General features: G+C 45.2%; 1 protein-coding gene across 1 annotated transcript; it reads left to right on the top strand.

The window, feature by feature from the left end:
* Positions 1–3,063: 3,063 nt before the first annotated feature.
* On the top strand, positions 3,064–6,692 carry LOC133907345 (GDP-mannose 3,5-epimerase 1-like). Its single transcript, XM_062349368.1, has 7 exons — positions 3,064–3,226; positions 4,345–4,761; positions 5,203–5,296; positions 5,384–5,513; positions 5,602–5,734; positions 5,831–6,038; positions 6,277–6,692. Exons 2-7 carry the CDS (start codon positions 4,346–4,348, stop codon positions 6,436–6,438), a joined length of 1,143 nt encoding a protein of 380 aa, XP_062205352.1. The 5' UTR covers positions 3,064–3,226; position 4,345; the 3' UTR covers positions 6,439–6,692.
* The last annotated feature ends 8,520 nt before the right edge of the window (positions 6,693–15,212 follow it).

Below are 15,212 nucleotides of genomic sequence, written 5' to 3'. Positions count from 1 at the left end.
CAGATACTCCCGAGATCATGAGAGAGAGTCTCCCATATCGTGAGATGCGAAGTTAGGACACATGCACACATCACGAGGCAAACAACGTCGACAAAAGTAGTTGGAGCACTTCCAAGCCATGGTAGTACCAGTAGCGTGGTACCCCTGTAGGAAATATAACTTCACATATCCTTATAATATATAAACTATTTTCTCTGTCTATTTCTCATACTGATATTCATTCATTCATTAATTTTCTTATATATTATATAATTTTTTATTTATTCTTTAAATATAAATCGTAATATAAATAGACGATCTTGATAATACATATGCAAGGGCGAACGAAAATTTTCTACTATTTATCTATAGGCATAAGTTGATTTCTCAGGTCATACTAGCTGGCACCATTTCTGAAAGGTGACAGGAGAGAACAACGAAGAAACGGATCACTCGATCGTGCGAGCTCACCTAACTGTGACCACATGAACAGCCATCACGTTGGAAATTCCTCGTGGCAGGAATATTCGAACGCTTGCGGCTACCACGTCGTAATCAGGTGCATTGGTTCATCAATCTCTCGATTTTTTTTTGAAAAATCCAAATGGAAGCTGCTTGGGAGCACGAATCACGGTGCACCTTGCAGAGTCGTTGCACATGCATGCACGGCGCTATGCTACTAGCTGGTAGCTGAGGAGCCAGGTCAGCTGCAAGTGCATGGCAAGTCATTGGTCGGTCTAATCCTGCTGCAGTGCCCACTGTAAGGCTACTACATGATCATTTTTTTTCTTTTTTTCTCCTTGCGAAGACGATGCTCAAGCTGCATTGTCAACTCTCCGATATGTAACGATCACGTGAATCTAGCATTGTTTTGAAGTTGTCAAAGATGTTGCCAGTTAATTAGAAAGAGGCGCCTTAGTTGAGGGGCAGATGCATGCGACTACTGCGAGAGAGTTTTCGACCGGGTCCACAGATGCCTCGGGCGCCATGGCGGGATCTTGACCTTGGGATCCGAGCCCCCCCCCCGTCCCCTCCACGTCGTGATTTTTTATTTTAAATTTTTAAATAAAAATTTACAAATATATTTGTTTACTATAAAATTACAAATCTAAACTCATCTCATATGTTAAAATGTCGGCATATTTAAAAATAAAAATATTAGATTAAAATATTTTTAAAATTTAAAATACTATCGAAATAGTCATAAAAATTCTATGATATAAGTGATGTTACCATCTAACTCTTAAAAAAATTGAAATGAAAATATAACTTGAACAATCTTAAAATTTATCTCTTTTTTTTCTCGTTCCAACGGACAGTAGAAGTGTAGATACTAATCTTTCAAAATAAACTCATATACTCCCTCCGTTTTTTAATACTTATCACTTTTAATTAAACACGTATATCAAAGCATACTAAGGGTAGTACCAATTTTAAAAGAGAAATGACAAAAACGGAGGAAATATTTACTATTTTTTGATTTAAAAGTATTAAAAGCGCGCGGCCCACTCCTGGTACCCCATGCGCCTGCTACCAACTGCCCGCGCAAGCAGCCACTCCCTTCCCATCTTAGGCCGGCCGGTGGGCCCGCGGTCTGACCGGTCCCCGACGTGCGGCCCACCACGGCGGCGCGCGCGCGTATGCGGGTAGGAGCCGCCCGGCGTGTCCCTCGTCCGCACCGCTGGGCTAGCTGTCCCAGACGAACAGCTCACAGTCTCACACGTTGCTGCAAGTAGCGTTTACTAGGAAATAAAAAGCGTCGTCTTCGCCGGCGTCGCACGGAAAATAATTTATAGATGAAGACACGCTTTCCAACCAACACTAGTACATTATTTCATTCTTCGTTTTATCACATATGATTTTTTATCTCCTTATAAATTTTAAGATAATTCTTATCACATGGCATACTACGAACTAGGTCTAAGTTTCGAATACATTAGATGAAGACACGCTTTTCAACCAACACCAGTACGTTTATTTCAGTCTACGTTTTATCACATATGATTTTTTATCTCCGTATAAATTTTAAGATAATTCTTATCACATGGCATATTACGAATTAGATCTAAGTTTCAAACACATGAGATCATGTCTTATAGGATCATTTTTTTTCGCCCGGTACAAGCTCTCAACTATATTTAATCAGATGTAATAAAAACGATGTTTAATCAGATTAGGATGTGTCAAGCGGTATAAAAGAAAGAAAGAAAGAAAGAAAAACGATGAGAGTAGAATTAGTGTATTTGATAGGTATTGGATATGCTGTTCAACATGTTGCTGAAATTTAAAACGAGGTGAATTGTCTGGGGATTTATTTTCTTTTTGGTGCTACGATGGTCTACATAATTGTCCGTAAAAGCTTAAGATCATCTCCAACCATATTACCTTTATTTTGTTTCCTTTCCGATTCCCTTCCCCGTTCTCATTCCCTTTATTTCCTCTCATCTTCAACAGCTTCTCCTCGAGGGGAATCGTGAAGAGAATGGAGAGATAATCCCGTCCTGAAGTGAATGACCCTGGGAATCCCGTTGTGATGGGAACCGTGAAGGAAAACCGTTGGAGCGCTGAAGGGAACGAAAATCCCGTCGTAAAGAGATTCTGACCCCTAAAGAAAAACCGTTGAAGATGGTCTAACGGACGGACAGGTCGCTCAGCTGCTCCCCAATCGAGCCACAGGGCTTCGCGAATCCAAGAGGACTTACCCGTAGAACTCCCGTCAAAATCCGAGCGTCGCGATCTCAAATAAGTAACGCTACGGTAATTCCATATACTTCACTACGAATCTCCGCAACACCTACATCTACTTATCGGAAAAGCTAAACAATGAAATATTCACCGGACGATGCGCCGTGGAGGAACGAGGAGGAGAAGAATTCCTCCAAAAAAAAACGAGGAGGAGAAGACCGAGCCCATTGCCCCATTCTTGAAACCACATGCACCGGAGATAAATAAAAAGAGGCACAGTACGTAGAAATGAGCCAAAGTTTCGCCTTTTTCCAAAAAGGACGCGACGAAATCTTGTCGATCTCGGCACCTCGTCGCTTTTCCTCCCAAAAAGCAATCTCCTCTGGCCCTCGATCCCCTCTATAAATAAACGGCGGGCGCTCTCTCTCCCCAGAGTGAAACGAAGCACCCCCGTGCGCTGCGCCACAGGAGATCGATCTCCCTCTCCTATCCTTCCGCCTCAGGGTCGTCTTCGTCGTCCCTTCGTCCCTCCCTCCCTCACCGACCGACCGACACAGCAGAGGTAAACCCGCCGAGATCTCGTTCCCCGTCCCCGGCTTTGCGTAGGTCCGGTCCGATTCTAGCGGGCCGTAGGGATTTGGTTCTGGTTCTTGGTTTACCGCGGCGTGAACTCTGGGTTGGACAGCGTGTGCCTGCATGCATGATTCGGATGGGATTCGTGGTCGAGTGGGTCCTCGCGCGTGGGTTGTAGACTCGGCTGCGCCGGGAAAGCTCGGATCTTTTTAGGATTTCTGTAGCTCCGTTGACTCGTCCGTTCCAAGCAGGCCGTGTAGGAAACGGCGACATGAACTTGGACGAACGAGCTGGAGGTTTTTGAACCCGGTTGCTTTGCTATCTGGTTCCACTTGGTGTGGTTCATCCATGTTTTGTTCTGTGAATCCGACAGCCGCGGCCTCCTCGCTCGGATTGGGGCTACCTGTTGACTTTGATGAATTGCGCTGCCATGGATTGCCAAGATCCACTGCTCATGTTCCGCTAGAAATTTAGAGTTGTTCTGTAGCTCGATTTCGGCAGTTTGATTTGTCAATTACTCAATTTTGCAACGAAGTACTATGAAATGCTTGTGATTGCTACTCTGCTGTAGGCAAGAGTAGAAGAAGGGCCGAATTTCATTGCCTAAATGCTCCTTTTTCTACATACTCATAGTATCATGCGCTGTATTGGTTTGTTAATAGGTTTAGTGCTCTGTTTTCGTGTTTTTTTTCGTCATGTCATGCTAATGATTTAAGTAAACTGGATCTGCAACGGTACTTAAGAAGTTTAAACACTGAATGCATTCAGATTCCCTGCTACCATATTGGATAATTTTTATTTGCCGCTAGTATGCATCACTTGCCGCAAAGATTCCCTCAGCCAGTGATTGGCTGTCCATACGGGGTTATCTTGTTTTTATATGAAATTTATGTGACACGTTGACGATGAATTAATGAGCTGTCCTCCTAGCAACTGATGCGTAGCTACTCTGGTTTGTCGTATACCGATTCTCTTTCCACCAACTATTCTCTTCAATTATTCAACTCGTTTTGTCATGAGTTCCATTCAAGAGAAATTTATCGATTCGTATGTATCTATTGGAAATTAGTATATACTGATTGTCGCTACAAATGCCTTTGATGACAGAATGGGGAGCAGCGAGAAGTCCGTTACCGCTTATGGCGAGTACACCTATGCTGAGCTGGAGAGGGAGCCCTACTGGCCGAGTGAGAAGCTGAGGATATCAATTACTGGAGCTGGTGGTTTCATTGGATCCCACATTGCTCGCCGTCTGAAGAGCGAGGGGCATTACATCATCGCCTCTGACTGGAAGAAGAATGAGCACATGACCGAGGACATGTTCTGCCATGAGTTCCACCTTGCTGACCTCAGGGTGATGGACAACTGCCTCAAGGTCACCAGTGGCGTCGACCATGTCTTCAATCTTGCTGCTGATATGGGTGGCATGGGGTTCATTCAGTCAAACCACTCTGTGATCATGTACAACAACACCATGATCAGTTTCAACATGCTTGAGGCTGCACGTATCAGCGGTGTGAAGAGGTCTGTTGCTTCTTTTATTCTTGTCTGGCTGCAGTATGCCATGGCCTCTTCATGAATAAATACATGCACGTCTTAGTCTAGTTGAGGGAGTTTATTTGGAGTTAGTAATGAACCACTCAAGCTTTCTCAGAACAAATAGATGACACCTACTATACAGAAACTACATTTCTTAAGCATCATAGTATTTTTGATGTTCTGCTGGGTACAGTTTGAGCAGGTGAATTTTCCATTAGTATTTAGTAGTAAATCCAGATTTGTATACAGTCAAGTTGATACTGACATTAACAAACTGAACTTTATTTTAGACAAAAAAACTGGGCACTTTGTGATATTATAATTACTTATGTTTTCTGTTTGTTAAAAGCATAGTTTACTTCTCAACTCCTCATGATCATATCCAACACATATTGACTCGTATTCCGTATCTCTTTGGTCTTGCAGGTTCTTCTATGCCTCGAGTGCGTGCATTTACCCTGAATTCAAGCAGCTTGAAACAAATGTGAGCTTGAAGGAAGCTGATGCCTGGCCTGCTGAGGTGTGTTCATTGAAATACTCAAATTTTCTGTTAGTCAGACATGGTCAAACACTAAAATTTAATTTCCTTTGGTCTCCTACCTTACAGCCTCAAGATGCCTATGGCTTGGAGAAGCTTGCAACCGAGGAGCTGTGCAAACACTACACCAAGGACTTTGGCATTGAGTGCCGCATTGGCCGTTTCCACAACATCTATGGCCCCTTTGGGACATGGAAAGGTAATCCACCAGATCTCTAGCCATTGTTCCATACGCTATCCTGACTCATGATTCGATCATTCAATTCGTAATGTTATCTTTCTTACAGGTGGTCGTGAGAAGGCACCAGCTGCCTTTTGCAGAAAGGCTCAGACTTCCACCGAGAGGTTTGAGATGTGGGGTGATGGTCTGCAGACCCGATCCTTCACTTTTATCGACGAGTGTGTTGAGGGTGTTCTGAGGTACTTAGTACGTTTTATGTTATCCAAATACCAGACTAAACCTGTGCCTGCATTAAAAATAGGAATTCGACCTGAGACCATATAAATACCTTGTAGATTGACAAAGTCAGACTTCCGCGAGCCGGTGAACATTGGAAGCGATGAAATGGTTAGCATGAATGAGATGGCTGAAATTGTTCTCAGCTTTGAGGATAGGAAGCTGCCCATCCACCACATCCCTGGTCCAGAAGGTGTCCGTGGGCGCAACTCTGACAACACCCTTATCAAGGAGAAGCTTGGCTGGGCCCCGACAATGAAGCTCAAGGTATGTCACTATCTTGCTAGATCTCTTTCCATATATTGCAATAATTCTGAAATACCCATGTCTTCATGGTGGGGCTGTGGGCACACAAACCCCAACCCACATGGTAACACAATTCAAGCTCGTGGCATTACCCAAAAGATGCATTAGTGCAATTCGCATGTGTCAATTGCTGCTTCTAAACCATTAGAACTCGAAAGTAGTATCAATTTCTGATAAACCGGCAAATGCTGCTGTGCAGGACGGGCTGAGGTTCACCTACTTCTGGATCAAGGAGCAGATCGAGAAGGAGAAGACCCAGGGGGTCAACATCGCCGCTTACGGTTCCTCCAAGGTGGTGTCCACCCAGGCACCGGTGCAGCTGGGCTCCCTCCGCGCCGCTGACGGCAATGAGGGGCTTTGATTGAGTCGATGATCAGAGCCGGCTTCATTCCAGTGCTGCTCATGGGACCGCTGTTGAAGAGTTTGGACGGTAGAATATACTAGGAGCAAGCTGTTTGGCCCCCGTTGGGTTTTAGCAGATGATTATGCTTCATCAACCACAGCATTAATATTTTTTTGTGTGTCATCGGGTTATTTATTATATCGGTACATTTGCGTGTACTCCTTTTGATTACGATGGACAATAAAATTATTCCCTGCTATAATCCGGCACTACATCTGTGTTGAGTTCTGCAAATGTGTGAGGTCTCCTGAGTGGCATGGGCTTTAATCCGTATCCTTGCTGCAGGGCCTCCAAAAATTTGTCCGAGATTCCAGACTTATGAACAGCAAAGTGAATGTCATTCGACTCTCTCACGCAACATAAAATGCTTCTATGTTTTATCCTGTAATTGCAGACTAAAATAAAACTACAGAATGCGTCTATGTTCGACTGCAGCAGTAGCCGCCGAGCTGCTGCTGTCACCTTTTGGTGACGTGCGACGCTGACACTGGGACCACGGCTGTGGGCCCCATCAGCCGTGTACTGACACTGGTAATATTCTCTGCGCCTTTTGGGATCTGAAAATAGCGCCAGTTGAATGCCGGGGCCGATGTGTCATGCTCGTGTGTGTATTGTCGGACGTGGTAGGGGCATCGTCCAAACGAAACGTGCGCTGGTGCGAGCGCAGGGCGTCGCCGTCGCACGCCTCCGTCGGTGCTGCTGGCCACCGGTTGCGGATACACACAAACACGGCTGCATCCGCCACCGCTCCATGGCGCCCGAAATAGCTTGCAGCTGCTCGGTGCTCAGCACGGATGGCGACGGGATAAGGTCACTGGATCATAAGCATGAATTTAAAGGGAAGCTCTCTGAATTGTCTATAGGCCGGCGTCAAAACAGGGAGGATATACACGAGCATGTCGGCTTCGGTTGGCCGTCGTCGCCAACCAAACCAGATATCGGCACTTTCAGTGAAAACCGGCCGTCGTTTGCAGCGGCGAGCTAGCATTTTAATAATACATGTACGTAGCTAAAAGAAATTGCTCGATGATCATATTTAGGCCAGCAGGCTAGGGGTGAGAATGGAACAAATAGTTTCTGATCCGTCCAAATACAGATATGTGTATGGTAAGCCTTTTTAAAAATCCATATAAAAGCGGGTGCGGATATGGATAGTTTTATATAGGTATGATACAAGTATGATATTGTAAAAATCCAACGGATATGTATTATCTGATTTTTAGATTATATTATGCATATTTTATTAGGTCCATTGTCTTTGGTTCAAACCAATACTATTAATGGAATAGAGTATGATGATTATATCTATTTATGTAATGTGGTGTTTTGAATTATACTACTAGTTATAGCCTACTATATTATGCTTATTTGTTAAAATTTATAGTATTTCTATGTGCTAGTTTGCATGCCTCTTACGTGCGATGAAGAAATAGAAATAGCTCTCAATTTCTTTTCCTTATAACCGAACATGTGATATGCATATCTTGTTTTATACTACTTGCTTAGAAGTTAGATATGTTTGGACTCGTTTAGGCTTTTATCGCTTCCTTAAAAAAATGATGGTGATTGGTAACAGTACTCTGAGTGAGATTTTGACTATGTATATGAATCTGCATAGTTATAAAAGTTTATCCTAGTGAAGATGATGAATGATTTTGGAATAGAGATGAAATCCACACAATCTTAACGTTAACAGGAATTATTGCTATCATGGTATCTGTTGCTTGTATGACCATGTGCGTGAGTAATATTTGACTATTTTAATATGTTTTTATCTGATTTTATTTCTGAAACAATCCATATTTGAATACATATTTGTATTACTTGCTACCGACTCTGGATCTGACAAAAAAAGATGTGGATATGGTAAGAGTATTATATATCCAAAACTGATCTGTTTTCATCTTACAAATGCTAATTAGGCTTTGAGATGGCAGACTGTGATAGTAAGAAAAGATCTAGTAAAGTATGAATGGTTTGTTGAGTGAGAATACAACAGATAATTATTAAATTTTAATAATTACTGATATCAACAACTGTTACATATAATATATAATCAAATTTTTGCAAAAAAAAAATTAGATGTACGTTTGTACACCTATATCCTAGCATGTGCCCGCCCATGGTCGTTTTGTCGCCACCAATGTTTCGTGGTGACCATGACAATAACTACAAAATCTGTGAAGCCGGGGAACGTATGGAATACATCTGTGAAACTGGGGAACTAGAATAATCAAGTGGGCACAACAGCTCCTGGCATAAAATCATTTAAAGAAAAAGAAAAGAAAAAGAGAGATGTTTGGCGATTCCAAGGCGTATTTGGCAAGGCCGGAAGCTGAAAAGAAGACGAGGGGATGCTCCAACTCAAACTGGACGTTGTGGTTGAAGAGACAGAGAAGGAAATGAACATCTGAGCCCAACACCATCCCATCCCGGAAGGAAGGATTCGATAGGCTCAGGCATGTCGTCCTCGCTTGACAGACCATGCGCATGGACAGTTAGCCGACGAGCCCACAGCTAGGATAAGTAGAGTCCTCTCAAAAAAAAAACCCTAGACTAAGTAGAGACTAGACTAGCCACAAGCATAGAACCAAAAAACAGACCGGTGAGCTCACTGATTCAATGATTTACTCATCGGAGCACTGGTTCACTGGTTTCAACCACCGGCTCAATTAAAAATAATAAGCAAATTATTTGAAGTTACGCAGAGACAAAATAAAGATAAATCATAGTCGAGTTGGTTGGCTCCACCGTGAGGCATTGAATCTTAGATAAATAGGTTGGCTTTAGTGCTACAACGATGATACAATATTCTGTAAACAATAATATTACTATAATAATTATTATACAGTACTTTTGCTACAGTGGTCATGTCAGAATAGTGTTTATCATCTCAGGGATTACTGATCATCTCTGATTTTACGAAATGAAGTATGAGGATTTGGATCCGGCTAGTGGAGTAGTACATGTAGCTTTGCCTCACATCATGTGTTCGAGTCACCGGTTCTGGTTTTTTCCGGTTCAACCAATGACCCAGGTTGGTTGTCGTTCTATGGCCACAAGTTGACACTCGAATACTTGCAAGTCGATGGAAGCGTTGGGCCCAAGATGAAGGCATCCTACGGCAAACAGGTCCTGGAAAAAGGAGTGCTCGTCCAAGTCGCCATTGTCATACCTCTATCCTGCACAAGGCAGACGCAGTCCCTGCTCGCTGTGAAAGCACAGAAATACTACGAAGCAATGTCTGTCTCCTCACCGGGACTCCCGGTCTTACCGTTGGCTGCCTCTTTCCTCTTTATTCCACTCCATCGCACGCATTATGTACGAAAAACGATTCCTTTGTCCTCCATCACTCGAAACCATATATAGGCGTAGAAGAAGTAGAACCCAGGACTGTCAATTCCTGCACAAGAATCGCTTCTTCTCCACTGAAAAGCGTCTACCAGCTTTTTAGTGGGAAATAATGCATGCGTACGTACCGAATCGAATCGCAGTGACAAGTCCTCGAGGATAAAAATGGCAGAGGAAGTGCTGTAACAGTAGCCTCAAAATCGAGCCACAGAGAGAGAGAGGGACCTTGGCATCATCGGCACTCAGCAGGACCACCTGAGACTCCCACCCTAGCAAATGCGGCTTTCAGCTCACGTAATCTTGGACGAATTTGAGATCTACCAAGCCTTGACCGCAATTTGGAAGTTAGTAACCCTGCCTGCCAAATGATTGAACGTTTAGACTTAACATGCACTGTGTTTATATTAATCAGGGCTACAGCTGCAGGCTAGAGAGGATTGGTACCGTTAGGTGCACAGGGGTTCTACTTTGTACACCCAGTCATGTTCCAATTCAGGGCAGAGGGGTGCAAAATCGCTAGGGACCAAATTTCAGAAATATTCTTTTAGAAAGAATAACATCTGACTGGTAGTGAGTGGAAACTGAGGACGCGTTTGGCACGCTGAAATGACAGCGTTTCTCATCAGAATTGGTGAGTGAGCAAACCAAACGGGTAGCTAAGAAACATTTCAGATCAAAATCTCTATCTCTATTACTTAAAAAATACATACCAGACAGAACATCCTGCTTCCAGTCCTACAGACCATCCTAAACTTCGTAGAAATAACTTACCTCATGCCACTAAATCTGTACTACTCCGTTCGCATGTGTTTCGTTTCTGAAAATCCCGCTCCCGCGTTTCGCCTCTGGCCCGTGTGCCCGTCTGCCCAACGCGCTGCACGCCATGCACATCGGCCACCTTTCGTAGCTCCTAGCTGGCACCCGCACGTGAACGAGCCCAATAACTTGTTTCCAAAAAGCTCCCTGAATCACGAATCGCCTCAGTGGTTGTTTCTCAGATAAACGGACTGCATAGCTTTGAACATCCCATTGGACTTGAACTGAAATTACACGTAAATGCAACTAGATCAACGTTCCAAAACGAATGTGCGTCCGTTCACCCGTTCCTTGCCGCTCTCTGCCTATCCCCGAACAGATCGATCTGGCCCGCCCGCCGCCCGCCCATGCCGCTCGTCGCACCCTCCAGTTGCTCTAGACACTGCGCCATCAAGTTGGCCCTGAGGCTGCGCCGTCCAGATTGCCCTGAATCCACCAACCGCGCGGAGCTTAATTGTAATATTGTGTTGGTACCATGCATTTTATAATATAGTATTGAAATCATGTATTGTATCACCACTAATTTTTAATGTTGTTATTGAAAAAATATATATATCAACACAATGGCAAAATGGTCAATTACATCACCATCATCTCAAGAAACTGAATCAAAATCCCTACCCACCCACCTTTAGTAATGCAGATCTGCTAATTCTAAAAAACCATTGTGTGACATGATGCCAGATGAACCATCCAATGGTTTTGGGGACGTGTTTCTACACTTGTGTGTGTGTGTGTTTAGGAGGTGCACTGTCATGTCAGTGTTACTATATAGTTTGGACTTAACCAAAGCCATTTTTCATGTGCCCCCCTACCTTATTAGGTGACTGGGGCAATCCAAGTTGGTTGGTTGATCCAAGGTCTTAACTAAAGCAGCACTGACAAGACTAAACTATGCATTATTATTCCTCCTTAGTGCCACTGATAATCAATCACCTACGATCATAGCTAGATTTATTGGCGCAGCTGAACCTGTCTTGGTTATGGTAATCATGGAGTAGATTAGCAGGTGATAACTCATCATCGATCGGCTGGACCAACTGAACCCCAGTGGGTTATTGTTTAGTGCACTGGCTATCGATCAAGTGCAGTTTGTTTATTTGGCTCTAGGGAGATATTCTCCTGGCTTGGTCACGTGGATCGATCGGTGATCCAAACATCAACCATCATCTGCCGTCCATTGCATCCAAAGGTCAAAATTAAAGTTATGAATAAACCTTTTACGATGCTAACAGTTAGTCAAGCATGATCTCACTAAATCGATCTAAATTTGAAACTTGACATGCTCTTAATAAAATCCCAGACATGCTACATTAAGGCCATGCACGGAGCAGTAAACACGGGCGGAAGCAGTGAGCAAGAGCGGCACCAGCAAGCTGGGCACAGTAACGCCACTCCGTAGCAGCGGCGGTAGTAATGCGGCTGGCTGGCGCGCACGCGAGCGGTCGCCGGCGACGCGACACCTCGGGCCCGCCGCGTGACCACCGCCCGCCGGGCTGGGCAACGGGGCTCCGCCTGATCCAGGCCTGCCTGAGCTGCGTGCCCGAGCTGTGAACGCAAGGGTTTACTGCGCCGCTTGCTTTGTGGCCTACCTTGTGTGGTGCTGCTACCCATTGCTGGATCGTTCTAAGCAGGAGGCAGAGGCTCCGTGGGGGTTTTTATGTCTAGATAAAGCCTGTTCCGGGAAAAGTTTGCGATAAGAAAGCCAAATGAACGAAAAAAAGATGCATCATAAAGGCTTATACGTGAAAGAAAGATGCACATGATTTATTGATTTTCTATTTGCTATTTACGAGTAATAATCTGCATAGTCGGGACAGTCGGATTCACAGGGTAAACATTGGTGTCTTATGACACTAATGATCTTAGACAAATATCTTAGTAACATCATTGTTATACATGAGATGATGACATAGTTTGCATCCGAGCGTTAGCTCGGTTGGCCAGGACGGCGCACGCAAGGCGCGGGTGTCCGAGCTGGCCCGTGTTCGAGCGCACGCGCTCGCGCGAGTATGCATTTGTAACTGCCTCCAATGAAGATCGTGGATATAGATCCTACTTAAAAAAAAGATGATGATATAGTTTTAGCAAGATTACTGCTTGGTAACAACAGTGATAATTTTCTAGATTCGTACATGGTCGTGGGATCGGATACGTGTACTGAGTACACTAACCGCAAGTATAATTGTATAAGGCTGGAAAAAAGAGTACATAATAAGTAACAACCTTAATTTTGCTTATTCGTCTCTCAACAAAAGGAAACCCATTTAAGCTTGCAAGTTGCAATTGAACGGCAACAGCTGCAGAACAGTTATAGATCTGTAGTCACTATTAGGGTTCACGAATTCGTTCGTCCACCAAAATAAGGTGGCCGACAAATTTTTCGAAATTTACAAATATCGGTACGAATTTGGTGAAATTTGGTAGAAATCAGACGAATTTTATCATTTTTTTGAATTTTGAATTTGAATAGGACCAAAATGCGGTCACATTCTGTAACATCTCGAGTTTTAGCATGTAAATTTATTACAAATTTTAATACAAATTAAAAAAAATTAATTATTTAAACCAATATAAAACCAAGCAATATATATTTGAAGTATATATGCTCGTAAGTATATATTCAAAGCGTTCTGGTTTGTGATCTTTATGGTTCTTTGTGTGGAGATTTGAATTTGAATGTCTCTCGAATTCAAATCTACTCTTAGATTCCATTCGTCTCAAATCCAATTTAATTCAAATTTCTTGATTCAAATCATCTTAGAAAGCTCAAGATTCAAGTTCAAGTCATAATTCAAATATATTTATTTGAAATGATCCAAATCCAAAGTCAAATTCAAATTTAAATATCTCAATTGAATTTAATTCCAAAACCAAATTTTCTTTTCCTTTTTCTTTTTCTTCCCCGGGCCGGATTCCTCTCTCCTCTCTGTTTTGGTCCAAACACTGGCCCAGCCTCTCCTCTCTCCCACCCGCGCGCTCGGCCCAGCTCCCACGCCGGCCCGCGTTGCACGCGCTCCCGACCTCGCCGCTCGGCCCACTCGGCCCGCTCACTCCCGCACTGGCCAGCTGCACGCGCACGCCCGCGCGACCGTGGCCGTCCACATGTCACACATCGGCTGCCCGCCCGGCCTCCTTCTCCTCCTTCCTCCAGCGCAACGCCGCGCCGCTCGCCACCGAGTCAGCCGCGACACCCCTCCGCTCCCTCGCTCTCTCTCTCTCTTCTCTCTTCGCCCACGCACGCGTGTGGACGGCATAGGCACCCATGCTGTGGGAAAAATGGTGGGCGCCGCTCCGCCACCTCACCGCCACACTACCACTAACGACTGCACGACATCATGCGCCGCACCGCCTCACTGCTCTGCCTCCCTCTATAAATAGAGCCGCCCGGCCCTCTCTCTCTCTCTGTTTACCCAATTCATTGCCACCATAGCGTCGCCTTCACCACCATTCCCGCCGATGCGACCTCGCTGTCGCCAATCCACTGTTGACGTGCTGCAGAGGAGCACTAGGGATCCCTCGCCATCCCTGTGCCGCTGTCCGTTGCCAGAAGCCCGACGGAAGCCCGCCCGCGCCAGTAGCCGAATAGTTCAGCCACTGCCTCTTCGATGGATCACCGGCCACCACCCCGCCCGTCGCCGTTCTTGCACTCGGTGAGCCTCCCAGTCCCCTCGTTTGTTTGCGTAGATAGCATATAGTCACCCTGAGCTGCTGATTAGCGTATAGCCGTGCGCCGCCATGTGTGTTTGTCTCCGCCGTCGTGCAAGCGTCGCTGCCAACGTGCGCCTTTGTTGTGTGATGTGACCATCCATCGTGCCGTGATGCCTTGACACGCTAGGCCTCCTTTTTTTGCAGGATTGGCACCTCCCCGTGTAGGGGAGGTGCCGCCTGTTTTTACCGTGCCCCTATCCCCTCTCCGGCCATCATCTTGCACCCCTCTCGCCACCGGCCGCCGTCGAGATGCTCCTAACCGAGTCTGCCATGTCCCATAGAAGCCCGGCGTTGAATTCTCGCCGTGAAGCCCCGGCTGAAGCGCTCCTCCGGCGAGCTTTCCAGTGCGCGCCACTGTGGATTCCTCACCGTCGGCGTTTTCTCCCTCCCCTCCGCCGCTCGCGCATCTGCGCGCTCGCACGGACCGACCAGCGGGCCGTAGCTCGGCCTGGCCGGCCCAGCCGCCCAGTGGCCGTGCCCTTTAGGTCGGCCCAACTTCCAAGCTTGATAGCCAGCTAGCCCAAGACCCAGGCGGACCTACACTGTGCAGGCCTGGCACTATGCAACCCCACCCATCCGAACCCAAGCCAGGCCCATCTAGGTCTGGGTTGAGCCCAACTCGACCCAAACCAGCACTGTTCATGTCGGTCCCATCGAGTTAGTGTTCATGTGGGCTCTAGTTACTGTTCAATGGGCTCACCTATGGGTTCCACCTATGAATAGTGATATTTTGTAATTTTCTAATTTAATTTTCGATTAAGTCTTTCGGGAGCTATAACTTCTCCGTTCTGGCTCCGATTTTGACGATTCTTTCGCTGAAATTCATCTAAAATCAAGATCTACTCATCTATCAT

Source organism: Phragmites australis, chromosome 24, assembly GCF_958298935.1.
Source record: "Phragmites australis chromosome 24, lpPhrAust1.1, whole genome shotgun sequence".
NCBI classification, from domain to species: Eukaryota; Viridiplantae; Streptophyta; class Magnoliopsida; order Poales; family Poaceae; genus Phragmites; species Phragmites australis.
The sequence above is the reverse complement of the archived record's forward strand: the minus strand, read 5'-3'. Positions and strand labels throughout refer to the sequence as shown.